Source organism: Microcaecilia unicolor, chromosome 6 (genome assembly GCF_901765095.1).
Source record: "Microcaecilia unicolor chromosome 6, aMicUni1.1, whole genome shotgun sequence".
NCBI lineage: Eukaryota > Metazoa > Chordata > Amphibia > Gymnophiona > Siphonopidae > Microcaecilia > Microcaecilia unicolor.
In genome coordinates this window covers 33561355-33586997 of record NC_044036.1, presented here as the reverse complement: position 1 = coordinate 33586997, position 25643 = coordinate 33561355, and the positions used below count along the sequence as shown (strand labels likewise).

At 42.5% G+C, this 25643-nt stretch overlaps 1 protein-coding gene across 9 annotated transcripts in view; it reads left to right on the top strand.

The window, feature by feature from the left end:
• The window catches only part of LOC115472873 (disabled homolog 1-like), a 610553-nt gene that overhangs the window by 567577 nt on the left and 17333 nt on the right, over positions 1–25643 (top strand). For 5 of the 9 annotated variants that reach the window (XM_030207354.1, XM_030207353.1, XM_030207358.1 and 2 more), the window contains 4 exons: positions 1828–1936; positions 11498–12040; positions 13184–13314; positions 13697–13795. In XM_030207354.1, the coding sequence (XP_030063214.1) occupies positions 1828–1936; positions 11498–12040; positions 13184–13314; positions 13697–13780 (867 nt within the window). In that variant the 3' untranslated portion in view covers positions 13781–13795. Of the gene's footprint in view, positions 1–1827; positions 1937–11497; positions 12041–13183; positions 13315–13696; positions 13796–25643 lie in introns of those variants that run through there. The other 4 variants (XM_030207360.1, XM_030207359.1, XM_030207357.1 and 1 more) reach the window with 2 other exon arrangements.

The window sequence follows — 25643 nt, the reverse complement described above, 5'->3', positions numbered from 1 at the left end:
GAGTCGAAAGCAGTAGCAAAGAGGTGGGCTTTAAGCCTAGACTTGAAGACATATTCTAAAAATTCTAAAAATTGTGCTCTCAAAATCCATAGCATGCAACTGCTGGGAGGGTCACGTAGTCTACATCTGCCTTCATTTTTCTATGTTTCTATGTAAAATAACTCCCGTGATAGTGCCCACACTATATAGAGTAAAAGTGTAGACATTGCTGGGTGTGGAGTGGGGGCACTTACGCACATGTTTTATAAAATATATGCAGGAGCAGCTCAAGACAATCCACCGCCTAAGGTGAGGAATGAGATGCCACCCCGGCTCCTCCTCTGCCACCCCCTGCCATGATCTGACATCTCCTCCCCCTTCCATCCCAACCCCTTCCCCATATTTACCTTTTCTTTTCTTGTTTTTTTAAAAGGCGGAGGCGGCGGCAGCGATTCTCACGGACTGCCCTGCCACCAGTCCCGGCTCCTTCGCTCTACTGCGGCCCGCATTTGAGGAAACAGGAAGTTATGTCAGAGAGGAGGGCTGCAGAAGAGAGAAGGGGTTGGGACTGGCAGCAGGGCAGCTTATGGGAATCATTGCTGTCACTGCCATCGCCGCCTTTCGAAAAAATGAGAAAAGGTAAGTTTGAGGAAGTGGATTGGGGAAGGAAGGGCAGGAGGTTATGCTGCCTTATGGGCAGGGTATGATGCCACCTCAGAAAAGTGCCTTCTGAGGCCCCCGCTTCAGGTGTCCTAATGGTAGGCCCGCCACTGAATATATGCATATGTGTCTATTCCTTTCGTCACATCAACACACACAATTACAGCAGCTTCAGAGCAGGTGTAAAGGTGTGCATCTACTTTTCCTTGGGATCATTCTTTTTGCCTTTATAAGGGATTTGGGGTTCAGGAATTTGGGGAGTTAGACATCACCTTTCGCAGTAGGTCAGTACAAGTTATATTCAGGTACAGTAGCTCTTTCCCTGTAAAGCAGCATTTTGCACAACCCTGGCTTCCTAATCTAAGACCTGGGGAAGACCTCAATACTCAAAAAAACTCCAGACAGCCCAGAACACTGCAGCTAGACTCATATTCGGGAAATCAAAATATGAAAGTGCTAAACCCCTACAAGAGAAACTACACTGGCTCCCACTCAAAGAACGCATCGCGTTCAAGGTGTGCACCCTAGTTCACAAAATTATCCATGGTGATGCCCCAACCTACATGTCAGACCTGATAGACTTAGCACCCAGGAATGCTAAAAAATCATCTTGCACATTCCTTAATCTTCATTTCCCCAACTGTAAAGGTCTAAAATATAAACTAATGCACGCATCAACCTTTTCCTATATGAGCACGCAATTCTGGAACGCGCTGCCGCGCAACCTAAAAACAACCTACGAGCTAACCAGCTTCCGCAAACTACTGAAGACTCATTTCTTCAACAAGACATATCACTAAGATCATCACATGTGAAATCCCCCACATGAACCCAGAATTATCTTAAAATGTTTTCTTGTTATTTCACTATTATGCTTTATCATTATCATGTAACCCAAAATCCTTCTGTAATACCAATTGTCTATTCTCTTCTCATTTCCACTATTCATGATGTATTGTAAGCCACATTGAGCCTACAAAGAGGTGGGAAAATGTGGGATACAAATGCAACAAATAAATAAATAAATACCTACACAAACCAAAAAGCAACCAACAAATAAAAAAAATTCTCAATCCAATAAAATGTTTTATTTGATGGCCTATAAAAGGAACCATTCTCAAAGTGGCCTTTGCTGTTCTAGCCTGTCCTTGCTCCTGTATTTACTCTTCTTCCTGTCTCTGTCTACAGACTCCTGCAACCCCAGGTGAGGCCTTTGTCCCATGTTCATCCCTACAACATCCTCCCAGTACAGATTTGTTTGGTTCTTTGTCTTTCAGCCCTGCTGCTGTACCCTCAGGTAAGACACCTTCACTCATTATCTTTAGAAACCGGAGTGTCCAGGACTGAAAAATAGGCCTTCATTTGGCCTTTCTCAACTAATTCAGATGAACTGAATGAAATGAAACACAAGGGCGATCTTTTTCAACGTTTTGCTCATGATAGATTTTAAAATGTCATTTTCATTTGAGATGTCTGAAAAAGTCAGACTTTCCTAGAAATCTCTAGGAATGGCTATTTTTTTGTGTGTTACTTGTATTCTGCCAGTCCTAAACAAATTTACCATAGGTGGATCCAGGGCTTTTTTTTGAAGGGGTACTGAGTACCGGCACCTTTTCCCATGGACCCATGGACCACAAGTTTTAATGAAAGAGCTCAGGCTCAACACCCCAATTCTGCCTTGTCATAGATTCGGTGACTGGTTGCAGGGGGCCTGGCTATTGTGGGGTGAGTCCTTCAGTGATCACCCCACCCCTGAAGGGTGGCCTGGCATTTGAGTACTGGCACCTTTTTTTGCTAGAAAAATTGCACTGGGTGGGTCACAATGAAAACAAGAAATAATCATTAAGACATTTCCATATCATAAATTAATTAAAGAGTTGCCTGTGTGAATCCGATCGTATTCTTAGCTTAACAATCCAATCAGCACCGATAATTGCAGTTAACAAGCAATTATCGATAACTAATTGGCATTAATTAGAATTTATGTGCACAGATATCTAAGTGTATTCTATAACACAATGCGCCAAAATTCTAAGATGTAGATCTGAAAAGGGGGTGTGGCCAAGGAGGTCATGGGCGTTCCTTGAATTTATCGCAGTGTCATAAAATATGTCTGATCCACGCATAATTTAGGCGTCGGCATTTACACTAAGTTTCCATTGGCATAAATGACTGTGACTAAATCTAGTTGCAGAAAATGGGCATATTCTATAAACTGCGCCTAGATTTAGGCGTATTCTATAAACTGCGCTTAAAGAATACACCTAGGTGTAATTTTTTTTGGCACCAACGTTTTAGGCATGATATACAGAATCTAGCCCTAACTGGCTAACGTGGCGTTAACGCAGGAGTACTTAGCACCTCCTAAAGAGAAGGTGATAAGAGCTTTCGCCTGCCTGAATTTTTCCAGGGTAATTAAATGGAAAAATGCCTAAAATACTACAGTGTTAGAAATAGGCTTAGTACAGGGGAAAGTCCCACATTAAAAAGCACAAGCCCATTTCCTAACATGGTTTGGTAAAGAACCCCTAAACAAACAAATGCAAAACTAGGCACAGGGCAAAATAAATAAAAAGGTTTTGTCTTCTGTCCAAAAAAACAAATGCTGAGAATTCCACAATACAGGGCCCACAACTGCAAAGGTCCCTTTGCCATGTCTTTTTTTTAACACATTCACTTTAGGAGCAGAAACACTGAACAAACTGAGGCTCACGGAATGCAACTGACATTTAGGGCTCCTCTTACCAAGCCTGCGCTGGTGTCAGTCTGCGTTTGATGTGCGCTGAGGCTCCCTTTTACCACAGCAAGTAAAGGCCAGGTATTTGGGGGGGGGGGGGGGGTTCAGGAAATGGCTATGCGGCAAGTGAAGCACTTGCCGCGCGGCCATTTCGGAGGGGAGCACTTACCGCCACTCGTTGAGTTGGCGGTAAGGGCTCCCGTGCTAACCCTTCAGTAACTAGGCAGCATGTGTCACTGCCCGATTACCGCCGGGTACACACTGGCGCTACAAAACTAAAAATATTTTTGTAGTGCCAGATATGACGAACGCTGGGGGTGGGGACTACCGCCAGGCTGCTGTGGTAGCCTGGTGGTACGTCCCTTTTAGCGATCAGTAAACCCACGTTGGGGTTACCGCTGCTTTGTAAAAGGACCCCCTTAGTGCAAAATGGCTGTACAGACTCTTAAATAAGTTGGACCACAATGCCACATAAATGCAGCCAATGTTATTCCTTCCGTTTGGGGATAATATTTATTTATTTATTTGTTACATTTGTATCCCACATTTTCCTACATATTTGCAGGCTCAATGTGGCTTACATAATACCGTATAGGCATTCACCAAGTCCGGTAGGGGATAAGTACAAAAGATATTATAGTGGGATAGGGAAGATAAGATTCACTCAAGTTGGGTTAGAGGTAGAAGGGTTTGTTAATATGCACCCTATATGCAGTTAGTTAACTGATTGAAAGAGTTATTTCCACCAAATTCTATCAACAGTCTTAGAGTGTTGGTGGATTGCAAGGGAACATTCCAACCCCAGATTATGAAGGCCATACAGACTGTTTATCAGAATCTGAGGATTGCAAAACAATTGAAACCCAACTTCAGTGACACTGCGCATTGCAGTATGACTCTGATTTTCCGGACTATCCTCGGCAGGGGGGTGGTCTGGATAATCATAAATCCGGATGATTGGACATACCTACTCTTTAAAAAAAAAAAAAAAAAAAGCACAGAATCAGAGCACTGTATGTTGAACAATTGTTTTTATTTTCAACATTAAGTGTGAAAAAAATACCAGACTACATACACTACTGTATTTCTATTTTAAAAGAAGTTATTCTTAATTGCTTCAAAGTCGATTTTCATTTCTGTGCTGCAAGATTACGTAGTCTTTTCAGACAAAGGAGCTGGATCGCACTGCTTTCTTCCTGCTTTTCCAGCCAAGCCATTGCTGTATTTAAACATATTAAGGCTTCTGCATGTGTCAGTCCAACATCAACATTAACCTGGTGATCATCATCAGTTTCTGATTCTTTGTGTTCCTTTTCCTGTACTGATTCCATGACGTCATCATCTGTTGTGATTTGATATCCTGGATCATTAGTGTCATTGCATATCCATTCGCTAACATTCTCAACATCACAATCGGAGCGATCAGGAACCTGTAGACCATCTTTGGCAATGTTTTTAAGTGCCCCTTTCTTGTCTGGTTTCGGGTTGGCTAGTTAGAGTTGATTCAGTGGCACTGCCTGGTTCGGTGCCACTGATTATCAGCAGATGGCCAGTTGAGCACAATTGTAGTGGGCAGGGGCGTAGCCAGACAGTAGATTTTGGGTGGGCCTAGTCAAGAAGTGGGTGGGCACCAAGTGTTCCCCCCCCCCCTCAATGCAATGAGGCCAGTATCAGCAGCTTAGGAAGCTTAGACTGCTGAAGTGGAAAGCAGTGTTTTCAGCACCATCAGGGGGAGGTCTTCAGCTGGCGGAGCTTGGGATGTGCTGCTGTTGGGTGGGCCTGAACCCTAAGTGGATGGGCCCTGGCCCGCCCAGGCCCACCTGTGGCTATGCCACTGGTAGTGGGTAGGAGTGTCTCCTGCCTGCTTAAGGGGTCCTTTTACTAAGGTGCTCTGAAAAATGGCCTGCTGTAGTGTAGGCGCAGGTTTTGGGAGTGCGTAGAATCATTTTTCAGTGCACCTCTAAAAAGGCCTTTTTTAAATATTTTTGCTGAAAATGGACATGTGGCAAAATGAAAATTGCCGTGTGTCCATTGCGGGTCTGAGATCTTACCACCAGCCATTGATCTCACAGTAAAGTCTCACGCGGACACTTGGCATGTGTCCGATACGTGCAGCAGGCAATTAAAAATTATTTTTTTGACCATGCATATCGGGCGAGCGGCAAAAATGAAATTACCGCAAGAGCCACGTGGTAGCCGTGTGGCAACTCCATTTTGGCGTGCATCGGTCACGCGTATATGCTTACGCAACTTAGTAAAAAGGACTCTAAATCACTTTGAACATTGACCCCATATTTAATGAGAGTAACATTTTAGAATGATCACAGCATCTCAATGCATGGAGACAATATTCAAATGCAGCAATATGTTAGATGTTTCAAATTGTACCCTGCTCATCCTGATGAATATTGGGCTGATGAAATTTCACTGAAAGACAGTAAATCTGACTGATATGAAAATGCCATTTACTCCAAATTTTGCAACTTCCCACAATCAAATTTCATCGATATGAGAGGATAACCCTCTTCACCTACCAACACAGCATGACTATGATCGAACAGGACAACATGCAATCTTCATCCATTCCGACCCTCCACTTATACCTCATACGATCACTATACAACTTTGTATTTGTTAACCACCGACTGGGCAAACGCCTTTGACAGTACTATGTAAGCCACATTGAGCCTGCAAATAGGTAGGAAAATGTGGGGTACAAATGCAACAAATAAATAAAAATAAATATCTAAGTTCTCCCATTACGCACCTTTGTAAAAGGGCCCCTTAAAATTGGGATTTGCTGTGGAACATTATTAGTTTTAATTTTGATTGCCATTTTCTAATGATATCTCTATTTAATGCCAATTTATTATTGAAGGCAGACAGATAAGCACACCAATTGGCTATATTGATAAGATGTTGTCTGTTTATCGAAATAAGTTTATGCTGAATAAAATATGAAGTATGCATGAAATATATGTGAACTGCAATATGTAATATAATCTAAATGCATAATTTAGCTAAGTTTAGGAAGCTGCTTGTATACCTCATAATTTAATCCTAGACTCTATAATATGAATTTTAGATTGTTTTAAACATGGCAGAGAAAGACTGACACCTAGTGGTAAGACTTGATCTATCATTTTTAAAAATTCGACCACTTGTGTTTCATCTGATATCTGCTTGAATAGCAGAGAGCTTCATGCCAAGATGGATGGGTTGACCCAGTTCTGTTTTTACTCCATTGCATGCATAGAGATGTATGAGGGTTGAATGAAAAGTAATACCTCCACTTCCATAACTTTTGTTTAAACGAAGATATTGTAACGAATAAAAATGAAAACAACATTCTTTAATTGCATGTATTTATTTTGCCACATAGTTGCCACCATTTGCCACACTTTTCTGCCAACGATGGATACGTTTTTAAAAGTCGTCAAGAAAGAACTGCACATCTTGTCTCTTCAGCTAGTTGCTGATTGTCCTTTCCACCTCTATAGTCTAGTTGAACAGACTTCATAAACAGTCTGCATGCAGCAGTGAATTTCAATTGGCGAGACTCCTTCAGTAGTTAGAAATTCTTTCGCAGCACGTTGCTTAAATCGCACTGATGAGTACTCATGTCATGCTTCCATTTCACAAGCAATAGCAAAACAGCCTCTTCGCACAGACACTCCTCACCAGTTGAGGTGAAAGATGAGATTTCAAAGAACAAGTGAACATGAGTAGCGCATCAGTGCTGCCCTCTATTGATGAATTATGAAATGGATGCATTACTTTTCATTCAACTCTCTTAGGGACCCTTTTACTGAGCCATGGCAAAAAAGTAGCCTGTGGCAGTGCAAGCATGTCTTTTGGGCGCACGCCGGGCCAGTTTTTGCCGCGTCTTGGAAAAAGGACCTTTTTTAAGGGGCCAGAAAATGGACGCGCAGCAAAGTAAAAACCAGTGTGTGTCCATTTTCAGCCTGAGACCTTACTGCCGCCCACTGAGTTAGCGGTAAGGTCTCACGCGCTAACCGGGTGGTAGGCATGCAGCGCAGGTCTACTGCTGTTTACCGCTGGGTAAGCACCATGCGGTAGAAAATAGAAAATATTTTATACTGTGTGTTTTTTGGCATGCACCAAATTCTGAATTACTGCCCGGGGCACATGGTAGCTGGGCAGTAATGCCGATTTGGCACACGCTGGACACGCGTAGTCCCGTATGCGCTTTTGTAAAACAGCCCCTTAGTTCTCAACAGGGCTACCGAAATGATACACCAAAAGCCCTGCAGGTGTAAATGCTTCCATACTGCTGTGCAGTTCTTTGAAGCCTAATATTTAAAAGCAGTCCTTTCAGCTTTTGGAAGGCTCTTGATGGTCAAGGTGCCGGCAGCACAAAGCCTGATAAGATTTTATTTAAGTGTTTTGCTTTTGTGTTTTCTTACAAACTGTGGGCTTTTGTTCAGAAAGACCTGTAGTCATGTGGATCTAACTGTTATTTGTCAGGTACCTGGTATTTCTCATGGCTAATCACTTGCTAGGACATAACACCATTCAGCTGCTCTGCAATCACCCTACTCATCGCCTCCCTCACCTACTGGACCCTTTCTCTGCTTTTCATATGTAACCTATAATAATAGCCCAAAATACTTGCAGCTAGGTTTGTCCTCAAGGTTTCGTGTTTTGATAGAGCCATTCCATTATTATGCAAGCTGCACTGGTTGTACACAAGGGCGTATCCAGACCTCATGATGGGGGGGGGGGGGGGGGGGCAAGAGCCCGAGGTGAGGGGGCACATTTTTGTCTACTGCCCTACCGCCACCACCTCCCCCTGCCGCTCCCCACCCTACTGCTGCGCAAATAATTTGGCTGGCAGAGGTCCCCAACCCCCGCGTTGAAGCCTCCAGGGGCACTGCTGCTGGATAAGGCTTCAGCTGGCGGGGGTTGGGGACCCCTGCCAGCAAAACCAGGGGCCCAGGCCCCCGTGGCCCCACGTAGCTACGCCACTGGTTGCACATTCAAGCCAAGATTATTTTTAAATTATGTGCTTTTGTGTTCCAAATATTATATGTCATATCACCGGATTATATGCAGCCCTTAATAACTATTCCGCTACGCAATATACCTTAGACTTCATCTTCCAGATTGCAAGAGAGTCCGTTAAAAGTCAGTTCACTCTACTGACTTTAGATACCAGGGTGCTAAGTGATGGAATTCACTGCCAATGGCAATCAAGGGTCAGCCTAATTATTTGGTATTTTGCAAAAGACTGAAAACTCTCCTCTTTTGAGAGGTTTCTATCCATTGATGGAGTATCTTAGATTGCATCTGGCCATCAATGGTCTATATTTAATATTTTGTTTATGGGTTTGTAAAACTTGTCTGTTGTTTATTTACTGTTACCAAAATAATATAATAGGACTCAAATTTATATAAAGTCTCCATCTGTGATCCTACATCAATATAAAGACTTCACTGTTTCTGTATCAAATGTTTAAAAAAAACACTTTATTTTCAAAAAATCTACTATAATAAAAAGCAACCTCAACATTCTGAGGACACTGACGTCACTGAAGTCAGTCAGTCTCCTAGAACGGTTCGTGGATTCATGGTGGTGAAGCCACCCCACAGACCCATGCCCCACCCTCGCGTCAAATGTCATGACGTCGAGGGCAGGAAAAAAAAATCAACTAAACAAACGGTTGACCCCCCCCTAAAGCTGCAGCTGAACACAAGGACCTCCAGCACCCCCCCCCCCCCCGCAACAACCCCCTCCTGAGACACCCACCTTCGCATTGCTTTGCCGGCGGGGGACCCGAAACCCCGCCAGCACAAGCCCTGTCTGCTCACTACGGCGTCATCTTCGGCGTTCCTAGCCTGTGGAGGCAGGGCTTCTGTGCGTCTGACGTCCTGCACGTGCATGACGTCAGACGCACAGAACTCCGCCATGCACAGCTACCAACGCCGACTATGACGCCGTAGTCAGCACACAGGACTTGTGGTGGCGGGGTTCCGGGTCCCCTGCCGCCAAACCAACGCGAAGGTGGGTGCGATGGGCACGGTGGGTCGGAAGGCTGCGGCCGGATGCATCGCCGTGGGTGGGATGGTGCCGGGAGGGGGGGCATCGCACCTCACAGGCAACTGCTAAATGAGGAAAACCTTGCTAGCTCCCATTTCATTTGTGTCAGAAACGGGCCTTTTTTACTAGTATATTTATAAATACCTTATCATCCCATCCACTGATGAGCACAATAAGGGGTCCTTTTACTAAGCCACATAGGCGCCTACTCGCACCCAATGCGTGTCAATTTGGAGATACCGCCTGGCTCCTGCATGGCCCGTGTGGTAATTTTATTTTTTAAGCGCATTCGCTACATTTGCCAGAAAACATATGCATATATACAAAATAAAATATATTTTCTGGTGCACGGTGAAAATCAGGCGGTAATTCCAACTTGACACACATAGATGATTACTGCATGGTTAATGTGAGAGATCATACCACTAAGTCAATGGCTGGCGGTAAGATCTCCGACCCAAAATGGATGTGTGCCAATTTTTATTTTGCCGCACGTCCATTTTTGTCAAAAATTATAAAAAAAGGCATTTTTTACAGGCGAGTTGAAAAATGGATCTACGCGCACCCAAAACATGCACCTACACTAGCATGGGCCATTCTTTGGCATGCCTTAGTAAAAGGGCCCTTAAAGTTTTTCAATAACCACATCTGCTGTTCAAATGACTACTACTACTACTACTACTTATCACTTCTATAGCGCTACAAGGCATACGCAGCGCTGTACAGAAAAGACAGTCCCTGCTCAGAGAGCTCACAATCTAAATAGGGCAGACAAACAGACAGAACAACTCATGGGAATTAAATAGGTGGGGATAAAAGGGTACAGGGCAAGTGAGTAGTGGTTAGGAGTTAAAAGCAGCATTAAAGAGGTGGGCTTTTAGCCTGGATTTGAAAACGGCCAAAGACGGGGCTAGGCATACAAGCTCGGGAAGTCTATTCCAGGCCTGAGGTGCAGCGAGATAAAAGGAATGGAGTCTGGAATTAGCAGTAGAGGAGAAGGGGACAGACAAGAGAGATTTATCCATAGAACGAGAGGCATTATCATTCGATAGAAATGATATAATAACACCTTGCAGTTTCTATTACATTTGTTACATATTATTCACTGATCCCAATAAACATATACTTAATTTATCAGTGATACTTATGAAAGTCCCAAATGCCTTTCACGTGCTCTTGAGTCTTTGAAGATACAGTCAAGGAGGGTAGGGTTCATCAGTTGGAGCTACTCATTCACATAATAATCCAATCTGTGATGTCCAAAGTACATGTCTAAATGCTCAAAATCCATCATGCAGTTATCCTAATGATTTTATCCCTTGTACTTTCTCATCCGAAATCTCTCTTAATGAGCTTATATACTTGCTATGTCCTGAACCTCTACATGGATAGATACTATGTTTCACTAAAAAGCGTCATCAGGAGATTCTAAAAAGCAATGTAACATGCATGTATCTTAAACATTCTAACATAATCTCCAAAAGTGAACATTTTATTGTGTTGTGGACCAAATTACAACCCCCCCCCCCCCCCCCATAACACATACCTTAAGTATGTAATTTCTCAATAAGAAAATAGAAAGAGCTGTTTGCAACATGGCTCCGCTCAACAATCCAACTGCCAAAAAGTGCCAATGCATGCGTGTTTGTGTCTTCCGCTGAACACTTTTCTCAAGTTTAATTGTGGAGGAGATTTATAGATGATACATTATTTGTATAGACGGGTACTCAGCAGAGGTTGATGGTTTTATAAAATTATCTAAATAGTTGTGATCATCACTTTTGTATCACATGTAGGTGGATCTGAGGTTGACGTTTTAGATATTCATATCGCCTTTTGGTGGTTTGTAGTGATTTTCAGCTGCAGATAATCCAAATAAATGCTACTGAAAATTGCTGGCTGGCCCCAGTTAGCAGCACTTACCAGGTAGCAGGTGCTGCTTCCCTGATAAGAGCTTATGAATATCAACACAAACATTGCTATATTTTCCCTCAGAGTGGGATCTTTCTCTTCTTGTCCAGATTTAAAGTACTGACATTTGTTCTTTCATGTTTTATAAGGTTATGTTGCAATGGGAGCCATCCAGTCTTCTTTTTGGGGACAACAATCGCTAGTTCAGCAACAAATGGTCTTAGGTGGACAATCTCCAATGGCTCAGGTGATGCAGGGAGGCCAACAGATAGCATGGGGCCAGCCTGGTCTTTTTCCTACTTCCCAGCAATCATGGCCACCTGTGGCTGGTCAGTTTCCACCTGCTGCCTTCATGCCAACACAAACTGTTATACCTTTTCAAGCAGCCATGTTTCAAGGTACCACAACTCCTGTAGCTACTGTTCAACCAACAAGTGATTCCATACGATTAAGTCCACAGGGACCAGGACTGAAAATGGGAAATGAAATGTTTAAAGATTTTCAGATGGCTAATCCTCCACCAGTGCCATCCAGAATACCAGACCAGCCTTCCCTTTCTTGTACCTCAGATGCCTTCTCAAGTTATTTTGACAAAGTTGGGCTGGCACAGGAAGTCGATGATTGCGATGACTTCGATATCTCCCAGCTGAATTTGACTCCTATGACCTCCACCTCTCCTTCTACAAATTCACGTGAGTAAGGAAATCAGCGTTGACCTCCTAGGATCCTAATTTGTCATTGTTTATCTTTTCTGTTCCTGGGCAAGTCAAGATCCATTTCTGGCCAGTTTTTTTTTTCTCATAAATAATTAGGGCCAAGGATTTGAGATGTTTAGAGCATAAGAATCATGACTTTGAACCAAATGTCCATTGTAATGCAGAATAAATTAACTCAATAGCATTTGAGATCACAGGAGGGAGATCTAATAGACACAAGACTATCTTCTATGCAAAACATGTCAAAATAATTTTAATTGGTTTGGAATTCAGTCATCCAAGGAGAATAAGACTGTAAATGTATCAGTGCACTTATCATGGTAAATTGTACTAATTATTTTAAAGAGAAATTATCACCTTGCCATCTTTAACTTCAGCTCTGTTTCTTGAAAATGTATAATCAATGTGACATTTATCAACCACAGTACCTTTGCCAGGCAGTTACTGGATGACTTTGCAAATGTCTGCAAAATATAACTTACAGAATGTAGATTTATGTTTCAAAAAATCCTGAGTTTCTGGTTACAATTATACAAGAATAGACAGAAGACATAAGAGGTTGTTTTATTTGGAAAAAAAAAAAGGTTCCAAGTAAGTTTGGTAGAATTTGATGGATCTTTTCAATGACCTTGCTTATTGAATTTAGTTAAAAACACATCATGACCAGCTGCTGATAGAATCTGAAATTACTTATTTGCTGTATATTCACCTAGCAGTCACCCAGCTAAATGACAAATGTACCTGTTTGTGAACTGTGTTTCCGAACAGGTTGAAGCAAGCTTAAGATGAAAATTATTAGTTTCGAACCACTGAGTCTAAACAGCAAAGGTTGATGGAGTCTCTTTATCTTATGCCAGGGAAATATGTAATGAGAAATGACATATGGAGTTCAGAGGAATGTGCATTCTTGGGACTATCTTACAAGAAAAGGTTGTAATATATTTCTAGGTACATCACTGCATAATTCCAGAATATAATGGGCTATGCAGCAAACATTAATACAGAGATTAAGGCAGAGACATCTTCGGACTTGTAGTGTATTTCTTTCTGCTTGGATTGTCATTGAATCTTCAGTGGATCATTGCCCTCATCCTCACAATTATTTCCTTCACTTTCCAGCTCCAACCCCTGCCCCAAGACAAAGTTCTCCATCCAAATCATCCGCATCTCATACGAGTGACCCCACAGCAGATGACATCTTTGAAGAAGGATATGAAGAAGGACCAAGTAAAAGTGAAGAGATGGATGCAGTAAGTGTGACTTTAAATAGCTGAGCAGTTACCTCACTTGAGATCACAAAGGGACAGAGATGCTAAGAATGTTTTCTCATAGATGCAAAATGGGAGAAATGCATTCAGTAAATTTTGCTCAAAGAAAGTTACGGAAAAAGATGGTAAATTGTACCATGGGGAATGTTGCATGAATAGACATTTTTAAAGGGAGGTTGTAGATTGCTCTTTATCAAATATTGTCTCAGTATAAGATAAGTGTTATATAAATTAGTTGAGCTTGTTATACTTCTGTTGGATATATTGGTATTACGAAATACTTTTTGACTGTTCACGTTAATGTCAAACAAAATTATTTCCTTTCCATTGCTGAGAAAAAGGGTATTATGTTCTTATGTTTTAGCCTGATGGATCTCAGGCCCCATCCACCAGTGATTCATTTGGTAACTCCATTGCTGATACTATAAGCCCACAGGTCGATAGCTAGATAGCACAAGTTGGGGTAGGTATCTGTCCTTTTTTACAGTCACTTGTGAGGTGGTCACTTCTACATGTCCCATTGCCTACCTTTCATAGATGTGTGACTTGTTCATCTATTCCTGTTTCACATCTTTCCTGTGTTTCTCCCAACCTAACCTGTGTTGTTCCATCTTAAATGGTTGCATGGTATTTGTCACCTGCTGTTTTAAAGATGTGTAATGTATGTTTAATTGACAACAACCTGCATGTTAAAAAAATTTGCATAGTTAATGCAGTCTACCTAACTTGCTGTACAAGTCTTTTGGATTTTTGCAGCTAGTGGTATGTTAAGGACCCAATATTCAAAGCTGCTTGTTTGGGTAATAGCAGCAGTTCCAGCTACCCAGATTAGCGGCACTGACTATGGCCATATCTGGATTTTCAGCATATTAAGCGCCAAACCCCTCTGGGAAAAACTGCACTGGCTCCCAATCAAAGAATGTATTGCTTTTAAAATCCGCACCCTGGTTCATAAAATTGTCTACAGCGAAGCCCCGGGATACATGACAGACCTCATAGACCAGAAACGCAACAAGATCAGCACGAACATACCTAAATCTTCACTACCCAAGCAGCAGAGGACTCAAAGTAAAATAAATACAAATTAACGTATGCATCCAGCTTTTCCTATTTAACCGCACAACTATGGAACGCACTGCCAGAAGTAGTAAAAACAACGGACGACCTCCTAAATTTCCGGAAAGAACTAAAAGCAAACCTGTTCAGAAAGGCATATCCCACCAACCCAACGTAAAAGCCTGAGCACCTGCAACACAACAAAACCAGAAATCGTAATGGACACACCCCAACTTCCCTCTTCCTTCCTAAATTCCCTAATATACCTACCTTACATGAACCTATTCTACTACAATAACACCTGTATTTGTTCATTCCGGAACTGGCGAACACCACTACGGTACTATCCACCTTATAATTGAAAGAGAAAAACGTCTAGATTTCGACCCAAATCGGGAGATAGACGTTTATCTCACAAAAACGAATAGATCAGTATAATGGAAAGCCGATTTTGGACGTTTTCAACTGCACTCCATTGCGGAAGCGTACAAAGTTGACGGGGGCGTGTCGGAGGCGTGGCGAGGGTGGAACTGGGGCGTGGTTATCGGCCGAAGAGAGATGGGCGCCTTTCGCCGATAATGGAAAAAAAGTATGCGTTTGTAGCTAGAATTTAGGGCACTTTTCCTGGACCCTGTTTTTTCACGAATAAGGCCCCAAAAAGTGCCTTAAATGACCAGATTACCACCAGAGGGAATCGGGGATGACCTCCCCTGACTCCCCCAGTGGTCACTAACCCCCTCCCACCACAAAACATGATGTTTCACAACTTTTTATTTTCACCCTCAAATGTCATACCCACCTCCCTGGCAGCAGTATAAAGGTCCCTGGAGCAGTTGTTTGGGGGTGCAGTGGACTTCAGGCAGGTGGACCCAGGCCCATCCCCCCCCTACCTGTTACAATTGTGCTGCTTAATGCTTAGTCGTCCAACCCCCCCAAACCCACTGTACCCACATGTAGGTGCCCCCCTTCACCCCTTAGGGCTATAGTAATGGTGTAGACTTGTGGGCAGTGGGTTTTGAGGGGGATTTGGGGGGGCTCAACACACAAGGGAAGGGTGCTGTGCACCTGGGAGCTCTTTAACCTTTTTTTTGTTTTTGTAAAAGTGCCCCCTAGGGTGCCCGGTTGGTGTCCTGGCATGTGAGGGGGACCAGTGCACTACGAATCCTGGCCCCTCCCACGAACAAATGCCTTGGATTTATTCGTTTTTGAGCTGGGCGCTTTCATTTTCCATTATCACTGAAAAACAAAAACGCCCAGCTCACAAATTGTCGAATAAAACATGGACGTCTATTTTTTTCGAAAATACGGTTCGGTCCGCCCCTTCAAGGACCCGTTCTCGGAGATAAACGCCCATGGAGATAGACGTTTTCGTTCAATTATGCCCCTCCACGTAAGCCACATTGAACCTGAAAATAGGTGGGAAAATGTGGGATACAAATGTAATAAATAAATAAATAATACCACTGATAATCCCTGCGGATTATCCCAACACTATCTACATAGTGCCAGGAAGGTCTGAGGCAGAATGAAAATTTATCCAGAGATAGTAGTATTCAGCACCGGTATCCGGGTACATATCTGGACAACTCATAACAGCAAAAAAGTTCTGAATTTCAGTGGTGGTGGTCAGTGGCATATCTGGATATTCAGCACCAATATCTGGAGAGTAGCTGATGTTGAGTATTCAGGTATATCTTTAAACACCTGTTGTGTTGTGTTGTTTTCTTTTCTTTTTTTTAAGAAACACTGACTACAGAGTTTAAATATTGGCCCATAAGTCTTCAAAACGTCTCTACTTCCATTACTTATCAAATGTATAGCTAATGTATTTTCTTATTTAACCCCTCCCCACCACACACGCATACTTTTTTTCAGGGCCTAGGCATCAGGTTCTCTGCGCAGCGGGTCAGCACACTGGGGGCTAGATTTATTGAACTGCTCTCCATCAGTGCATGTTATTCCTATTTATACAATGAAACAGAAAAACGTTCAAAAAGTGGTAAACCAGGTGTAAACACTGGCACGCAAGTTGGGTGCGCTGAGCCAGTATTCTGTCACAACGCATGCAATTTTTCCGAAAGCCCCTGACACATCCATGCCCTTCCTGTGGCTACGCCCCCTTTTTGGGTTATGTGCTATGGGATCTGGGCACGCAGTGTTATGGAATAGTGCACAGTCAGATCTGCACACAAAACCTAATTGTTGCCAATAAACATCAATAATTAATTATTGATAGTTGATGGCTCGTTAAGCAATTAAGTTGCGAATGCATCTCGGCAGCACACTGAAATCTGGGCGCCATATATAAAATCTGTTCGTTTCCGATTTGACATTTCTGGGGCATTTGATACGGTGGATCATGAATTGCTTGTAGAAAGGCTGACTAAGCTTGATTATGCAGGAGCAATTTTAGAGTGGATTAAAGGTTTCCTTACAAAACAAAATTACAGCATGAAGAAGAATGCTGAATTTTCTAGATCTTGGACCCCAAAATATGGAGTTCTCCAGGGCTCTCCATTGTCTCCAAGTCATTTTAATGCGTTTATGAGTTCCTTGGGTGCTTTTATGGAATCCTCACAACATCTGGTTTTATCTTTTGCAGATATTTTTATTTTGATTCCACAAGGTCATGATTGTGAACAAAGTTGCCACTTACCGTATTTTTTGGACTATAAGACGCACTTTTTTCCCCCAAAATTTGGGAGGAAAATGGGGGGTGCGTCTTATAGTCCGAAGGTAGCGAGTTTTGGATCGCCCTCCCCTACTTACGTGACGCGATGTTCCCTGGTGGTCTAGTGACGTCGGGGTAGGAAAGAGCCCCCTCTTTCATGCCCAGCGCGCTGCTCTCCGTGCTCCTGACTGCTTCCTGACGGTCTCGGCGAGATTCAAAATGGCCGCCGAGCTTCTCGGCGGCCATTTTGAATCTCGCTGAGACCGTCAGGAAGCAGTCAGGAGCACGGAGAGCAGCGCGCTGGGCAGGAAAGAGGGGGCTCTTTCCTGCCCCGACGTCACTAGACCACCAGGGAACATCGCGTCACGTAAGTAGGGGAGGGCGATCCAAAACTCGGACAAGACGCACCGGAGCATCTAGGTTTTAGAGGAGGGAAACAGGAAAATTTTTTTTTCCTATTTCCCTCCTCTAAAACCTAGGTGCGTCTTATGGTCCGGTGCGTCTTATAGTCCGAAAAATACGGTAAGTTTCGATAGTATAGAGAGAACTCAAAGATAGGCTTCAAAAAATGTATTAAAATGGAATACTACCAAAACTAAGTTGTTGTATTTTGGTACTTCGAATTCAGGTATTCCTAAGCTTATAAAATATAAATCAAGAGAAGAATTATCTTTTGAAGTTTCTTCAAGGGTTTGGGGGTTTAATCTAGATTCTGAGCTAACTCTGGAAAATCAGGTAAATAATTTGAGTAGGAAGGTTTTTTTAATAAATTACATCATTTAAGAACAGTGAGGTCATTATTTTTCAGGTGAATTTTCGGGTCCTGGTTTTGACTCGACTTGATTATTGCACTGTTCTATGTGCTGGTTTACAGCATAAAGTTTTATATAAACTCCAACTTCCTCAGAACATTGCAACTCAATTATTTTATAGATGAAAATGTTTGATCAGGCATCTCCTTTATTGAGTAAATTGCATTGGTTGACCATTGTGACCCAGGTGGAATTTAAGGTAGCATATTACATAGAGGGGCATTTTCGATATGACGTCTAAGTCCGACTTTGGACGTTTTGCAAAAAAAACATCCAAAATCTGAATAGCAAAGAAGTTCATTTTCAAAAAAGAAAAACATCTAGCTTTTGTTTTCGAAAATAGAAGGTTTTGTGATTTGAACATTTTATTTTTTTTTTGGTCCATTTTCGAAAAAAAAAGTCCAAGTGCAAAATGCACAAAATCAAGCCATTGGGATGTAGGATGAGCCACCATTTTTAGTACACTGTTTTCCCTGACATCGCAGGAAGCAATAGAGCACCCTAGGGAACACTGCAGTGGACTTCGTAAAATGCACCCAGGTACACATCTGACCATTACTCCCTTACCCTGTCTGCTGAGCCCCCCAAATCCTCTACCCCAACTGTACACCACTACTATAGCCCTTACGGGTGAAGGGGGCACCTATATGTGGGTACAGTGGGTTTCTGGTGAGTTTTGGAGGGCTCACAGTTTCTTCCACAAGCGTAACAGGTAGGGGGAGGTAGGAGCTTGGGTCCACTGTCTGCAGTGCACTGCACCCGCCACTAGACTAGTCCAGGGACCTGCATGCTGTTCTAATGGACCTGAATATAACATCTGAGGCTGGCACAGAGGCTGGTAAGTAATGTTTATCATCACGTATTTGGGGGGTGGGAGGAGGTTAGTGACCACTGGTGGAATAAGGGGAGGTCATCCATGATTCCCTCCAGTGGTCATCTGGGTATTTAGTGCATCCTTTTGTGCCTTATTCTAGCTCAAAACGTCTTTGTTTTAGTCCTGGACATTTTTGTTTTCTTCCATTATGGTTTGAAAACTTCTAAGTCTCAGGAACGCCCAAGACCCGCCCTGAACACGCCCCTGATTGCCCCCTTGAGATTTGGATGCACTTCTGACGGACTTCAAAGAAAAACGTCTAAAAATAGGTTTCGAAAAAACATCCAAATGCTGCTTTATGCCACTTTTTAGACGTTTTTCTGTTTTGAAAATGAGCCCAACAGTAACATAGTAAATGACGGCAGATAAAGGCCTGAACGGTCCATCCAGTCTGCCCAACAAGATAAACTCATTACATATGGTACATGATACTAGTCTTGATTTGTCCTTGCCATTTTCAGGGCCTAGACCATAGACGTCTGCCCCACACTGTTCTTGTACTAAAAGTTCTGAAGCTAACATCGAAGCCCCTTAAGATTTACACTCCAGCCCGTCCATATCTATTCAGTTACGATCAGGGCGTAGACCGTAGAAGTCTGCCTAGCACTGGTTTTGCTTCCCAGTTACTGGTGTTGCCACCCAAATTTTAAAATTATTTCAGGAAATTGTCCATTATCTGTTACTGAATTGTTAACTATCTCTTCCTTAAGAGCGAGCTCTCGTCTTAGTTCTGTGCTTGATTTGAGATTTCCTTTGGTTAAGTATATTAAACTAAAGCAATTTCATGGAAGTTCTTTCTCTGTTGTGTCCAGTAAGATATGGAATATAGTACCTTTGCAAATTAGCTCCCCTGTTCACTAAATCATGCTAGCGGCTGCCGTGCACTAATGCCGACAAAAGAATGAGCTCTGTCGGCATTGCCGCATGGCTTAGTAAACAGGGGAGTAGGTCTTTATGTAATAATCTTCAATTTCGTAAAGGTTTAAAGACCTTTCTTTTTAGTAAATTTTATGATTTTAATTCGTGAATTTTATGATTTTAATTAGTGAATTTTTAATATTTTAATTTTGCTTCTTTCTTTTTTTTAAATTTTATTTATGATTTTACTTAATTACAATCACATTTATCACATAAATGTAAGGAAAAACAGAAATTAATATAAAGGAAAAAGAAAACATTTTCTCTCATCAATATATATTATATAATTGTCCACAATTGGGAGATCCAAGATCAGGAAAACAATCTCAAAGAAAATAAGAAAAACTCAAAATGGTTAATCTTACAATTCACATTTTCTGAGGGAGGAAGGTTAATCGGTAATTGCAGCCGGTACAGTGGTAACTAAAGGAAGTTGCTGCAGAGGGTTCTTCATCTGTTCTTTTAACTCCACAAACTCTTGTAATTTCTTAGGTTCAACAAATAAGTAAAATGGAAATAAAACACTTACAAGGGAATCGCACTAGGAAGGTCCCACCTAGGGCAATGATTCCTGGCTTAAAAGCCAAGAGTTCACGCCTCCTAGTCTGCGATTCCCTTGATAGGTCAGGAAATATATTCATCTTTGAACCCCAAATTTTGCTTCTTTCTAAAGGGCAAGTTACTTGTCTTCAGAGATTTGCTGTGTTACCCGCTTTGATTCCTGGGTAGATATGAGTGGGATATAAGTACCAGAATAGAATAGAATCGGGGGGTAAATGACAAATTCAGTATTTAAAGTGGGTTTCTGCATTAATAACACTTAGGAAATAGGATTCTTTATGAGCTAAAAAGAAGAAAGACAGATAAAGGAAAAACAGAGAAAATGAAGTCCTTACTCAAAGCCCATCTCTTCTCCCTTGCTTTTGGCGCCTAACCACCTTCCCCATTCATGTTACCTACACTGACTACATAGTTTGTAACCTTTAGATTGTAAGCTCTCTTGAGCAGGGACTGTCCTTCCCCATGCTAAACTTGTACAGCGCTGCGTAACCCTGGCAGCGCTATAGAAATGCTAAGTAGTAGTAGTAGTATAAAGACCATATGGCCGGTCCAGCCTGCCCATCCATACCATTTCCTAGCCCTTCCTCTCCCTTAGAGATCCTGTTTGCTTGCCCCATGCTAAGCTTCAAACTATACAATCCCCTGTACTGGAGAGTAAATCTAATAAATGTCATGAATAAATAAATACAATTGAAGCAGCAAATACACGTTAAAAAGGGAAACAGAATAATATTAAATATAATAGAATCACAGGTCAGTATGAAATCTTTCTCGGGAGAAATATAAGAGATACATTACTAATGTTTTTATTTATTTCTCCAGTTCATATGTTTTCCTTCGGGCACAATCTCCCTTCTTCCCATCTCAAAAGTTTAATAAAGTTACGGGAACAATGGGATGAAGCTGCTATTGACACTCAATCCACTTCAGTAAATGAACCAAATGTCTCGGCACTTTTCACGCAGCTTCTGTTCACTGGTCTTTCTGGTGTAATGATGTTAACATTCTCCGAGCAGGCCTATGAGGTTCCAGAAGTATCAGTACAGATTTGAAAGCTTGCTATACAGGAAGTACCGCCGGGCTAATGCAGCAGCCCAGTGGCACTTCCTACCCCTAGAGTGACATCATATCCGGCACTACAAAAATATATTTTGTACATCCAGCTGTAAGGGATCATAATATATGTGGTTTTTGGACTATTTAGCTAGTATTCTATAATGAAAACTAGACATCTACTTCTCTTTTTTCGTTTAGTTCAATTTCCTTTATTAAATTTGGAAATATCATACAAAGCGGAAACATAAAACAAAAGAAAACCAACACTAAAAGGAAACAAGGCTAATGGAACATTATGCAGGGAATAATGCTTGCATAAAAGATAAAATTATGAGACCAAGCACAGGGCTCCAATCATACTTTTCTAGTCTCAGATGGAATATACTGCCCATAAACATAGTAACACAGTAGATGAAGGCAGATACTACTACTACTACTAATCATTTCTATAGCGCTACTAGACGTACGCAGCGCTGTACACTTGAACATGAAGAGACAGTCCCTGCTCGACAGAGCTTACAATCTAATTAGGACAGACAAACAAGAGATAAGGGAATATTAAAGTGAGGATGATAAAATAAGGGTTCTGAACAAGTGAATAAGGGTTAGGAGTTAAAAGCAGCATCAAAAAGGTGGGCTTTTAGCTTAGATTTGAAGACGGCCAGAGATGGAGCTTGACGTACCAGCTCAGGAAGTCTATTCCAGGCATATGGTGCAGCAAGATAAAAGGAACGGAGTGTGGAGTTAGCAGTGGAGGAGAAGGGTGCAGATAAGAGAGATTTACCCAGTGAACGGAATTCCCAGGGAGGAATGTAGGGAGAGATGAGAGTGGAGAGGTACTGAGGAGCTGCAGAGTGAATGCACTTATAGGTCAATAAAAGACCTGTAAGGCAGTGGCGTAGCCAGACCTGACATTTTGGGTGGGCCCAGAGCTAACATGGGTGGGCACTATGTATATAAGCATGAGTAGTGTTTCTTGGCATACTACAAAATAATGCCTTAGAATGCACTTGATGATGGATTTCTCTGCCCAACAGCTGCCCTGCATCAACATAAACCCCAAACATATTTAATGGAAAAAACAATATTTTTAATTATAGTTATGTTATGCCATATCAAACTTGACCAGACATAAGTCCATCCTTAGCTAGCATCAGCCTTTCCCTTCTGTACCTTATCCTCTCCACCCCAACCATCCCCATAGCCCAGTATCAGCCCATCCCCACCATTCATCCCACAGCTAGGCATCAGCCCTACCTTACCCCCTCTCCCACTCCTCCCTGTAGCCTAGTGTCAGCCCTGTCCTACCCCCTAGCCATCCCCCATGGTCTGTCATCTCCTCCCCCCTCCCCCAAAGGACACCAGCACTAAATATACATTTTTTTTTAATGTCCTGGTCCCTGCAGAGCCCACCTACACCCAGAGACCTGCCTACATTAAATTTAGAACATTTTTTTTAACCTGGGCAATGCAGAGACCAACCTCACCCAAAAACCCACCAACATTTACAACCTTTTTAAAATTTTAACCTGGTCACTACTAAAATGTATTGTTGGTGGGTTTCTGGGTGGGGGGTGGGCTCTTCGCTGTCTAGGGCAAAATAAAGGTATATTTTGGACTCTTCACTGTAGGAAAAAAAGGTATATTAATGATTACACATACCTTTTTTTGCCCTAGGCAGTGAACAGCCTACCCCCACCAGGAAGCCACCACCAGCCAACATTATTTATTTATTTATTTATTTATTTATTGCATTTGTATCCCACATTTTCCCACCTCTTTGCGGGCTCAGTGTGGCTTACAATAAGATATGAATAATGGAAATACATTTGCTAACAACTTGGTTATGGGTTACATTGTACAAGTTATGTGAGACCATCGAAGTATCAATTAAGAATATAACAATGGGACATCAACATTGAAACGTTGGAAAGAGACAATGGGAAGCTTAAAGGGCAGTATTAAGACACAGAGACATATGGTGCACATATTCCTGTGAGTAAATGTATGAGTGATGTGGAATTACGGGGGATGAGGGTTAGAAGTGGATGTATGATGCACTGATGATTAGTGAGTGTGGACTCTATGTGTTTTGGCTCTTGCCATAAATTGTTTCAAACAGATGGGTCTTCAATAATTTGCGGAAGGAGGCTTGTTCGTAAATCGTTCTTAAGTTGCGCGGCAGTGTATTCCAAAGCTGCGTACACTGTACACATTAAAATGAAAACATTTTATTTATTTTACCTGGAGGACAGCTGGCTTGCATGTGGTGGCAGGCAGTGCAGACTCCAGCACCCTGCTCCCTTCTGTGTGTGCTGGCTCCTATGCCTGTTCTGGCCTGGGGCCGCAGGGCAGTGCTGAGGGTGGCCGGGGAGGGGCAGGGTCAAGAAAAGGCTGATATTGCTCTAGCGAGAGCACAGTAAAGGAGCCAAGGAGCCGCAGCAACACTAATTTAAGCACCTTCGCTTTGCAAATGAAAGAAGCAATATAGAAGTGCCTCTGAAGGGATAAAGAGAAAGCAGAGGCAGAAATTAAGGCAGTTTTCAAAGGAATTTTCCTGATTTACTAAGCAGTTACCAAAGCAAATTCTGCACTGTGCTGAAAGGATGAGTACAGGTTTCACAGCTTCCCAGGTCTGCAGTGCACTGTGGCGCCAGCGTGCACGGGGGGGGGGGGGGGGGGGGGGGAGAGCAAGGCAAAGCAGCAGAGTCCAGAGTGAAGATAGAGTCAGACCTCATAGTGAGTAGCATCGTGGGAGTGCAGCGGTAGACTGGCCAGGTCTAGATCAGGAAAGGGGACCCGAATTAAGAAAAAAAAAAGTTAAGTCTAGTAGGAGCGGGAGTAGGACTGGAGCGCTGCTGGCTACCGAAACGCTGCACGTCGTGGAGGCTCAACTGAGCCGTGACAGAAAGGCGCCAAAGCGCACATCCTATCAGGACAACTGGGTGGGCCTGAGTATAGTTTCCCACCCAGGCCCACCCGTAGCTACGCCCCTGCTGTAAGGTCTATCCAGTCTGCCCATCAAAATAAACCCGTAAACTTAAGCTGCTTCCTAAGCAACATCAGAAATGGAAGCGTCAACAGATAGCTATTTAGCCAGTGTCCAGCAAAGCAACTAAAGGTTGCCAAATTTTCTCTATAGACGGCAAATGATTCAGTTTAAATGATGCAGCTCTTTCATTACGATAACACAAATGCACTGTATGCCACCATGTACTCATTATTTGCTGAAGAACTAACAATATCAAGATATCCGTCAACTAGCAGAGGGAGATAAGAACATAAGTGTTGCCCATGCTGAGACAGACTGAAGGTCCATTAAGCCCAATATCTTGTCTCCAACAGTGGCCAATCCAGTTCAGAAGTACCTGGAAAGATAATTGTAAGTCATTAACTAGAGCTTGTAGAATATCACTTCGTTCATAAACTGATCACTTACTAAGGTATCTACTAGTGTCGATGTTATTGTTGCTGTTATAGGAGGAAAAGCCTCAAACAAATGATGAGAAACTCCTTTGTCAATTCTTTAATCAACCTTAGGGAGGCCCATACATTCATCACTGGCACAAAAACCTCCTGTCTTTACTATTCTTGAATGTTCACACAAACTTTTTCAAGTGGCTCTTAAACCGAAATATGAAAAGAAACTTATCTTTCCAACTGTCCAGTCTTCTGCTCAGTCTCTTCCCACTAACCACGGCCCAACTTTGGCCAAGGTTTCGACTCCTGCATCAGTGTCCGTGGTGTCCACCGGCTGGTATCTATAAAAGAGCGGATTGATTACATCGCACAGTCCTCCAAGCATAACCTCACACCTTGTACCCACAAACGGCTTCTCACTTTCATAGCTGGATCATTACAGATTCATCCAGTTGGACACACAAAATGGCGAGAGGCTTAAAAGCCTCTGACATCACACGCCTTCACTTTGGCTCCTCCCCTTTGATTGACAGTCAATTTGTAGAACCGCCCACATAGATCCCGGTTTGTTCAAAAAAATTGATTCCATTCTATCTTAATGTTCAGCCCATATGGCTGAGTTGTCCGAAGACGATAGATCCACTTCTGCTCTTGCTGTAGTAATGCAAGTTTTCTGTCACCGCCCATGGTATTCCATATCATCTGTTGTAATACTACACACTTTAAAGATCCAAAAGAGTGTTTAGCTACATCACAGTGTGCAGCAAGTGGCGCCGTGATTGTTTTCGTATGGATGTTACTTTTATGTTCTATGAGCCTCGTTGACAGTTTCCTCGAGGTTTGCCCAATATAGACTTTCTTGCAGGGGCATATAATCGCATATATGACCCAGTCAGATTCACACGAAGTTTTATGATGGAGTTTATACATTTTACCCGATTGT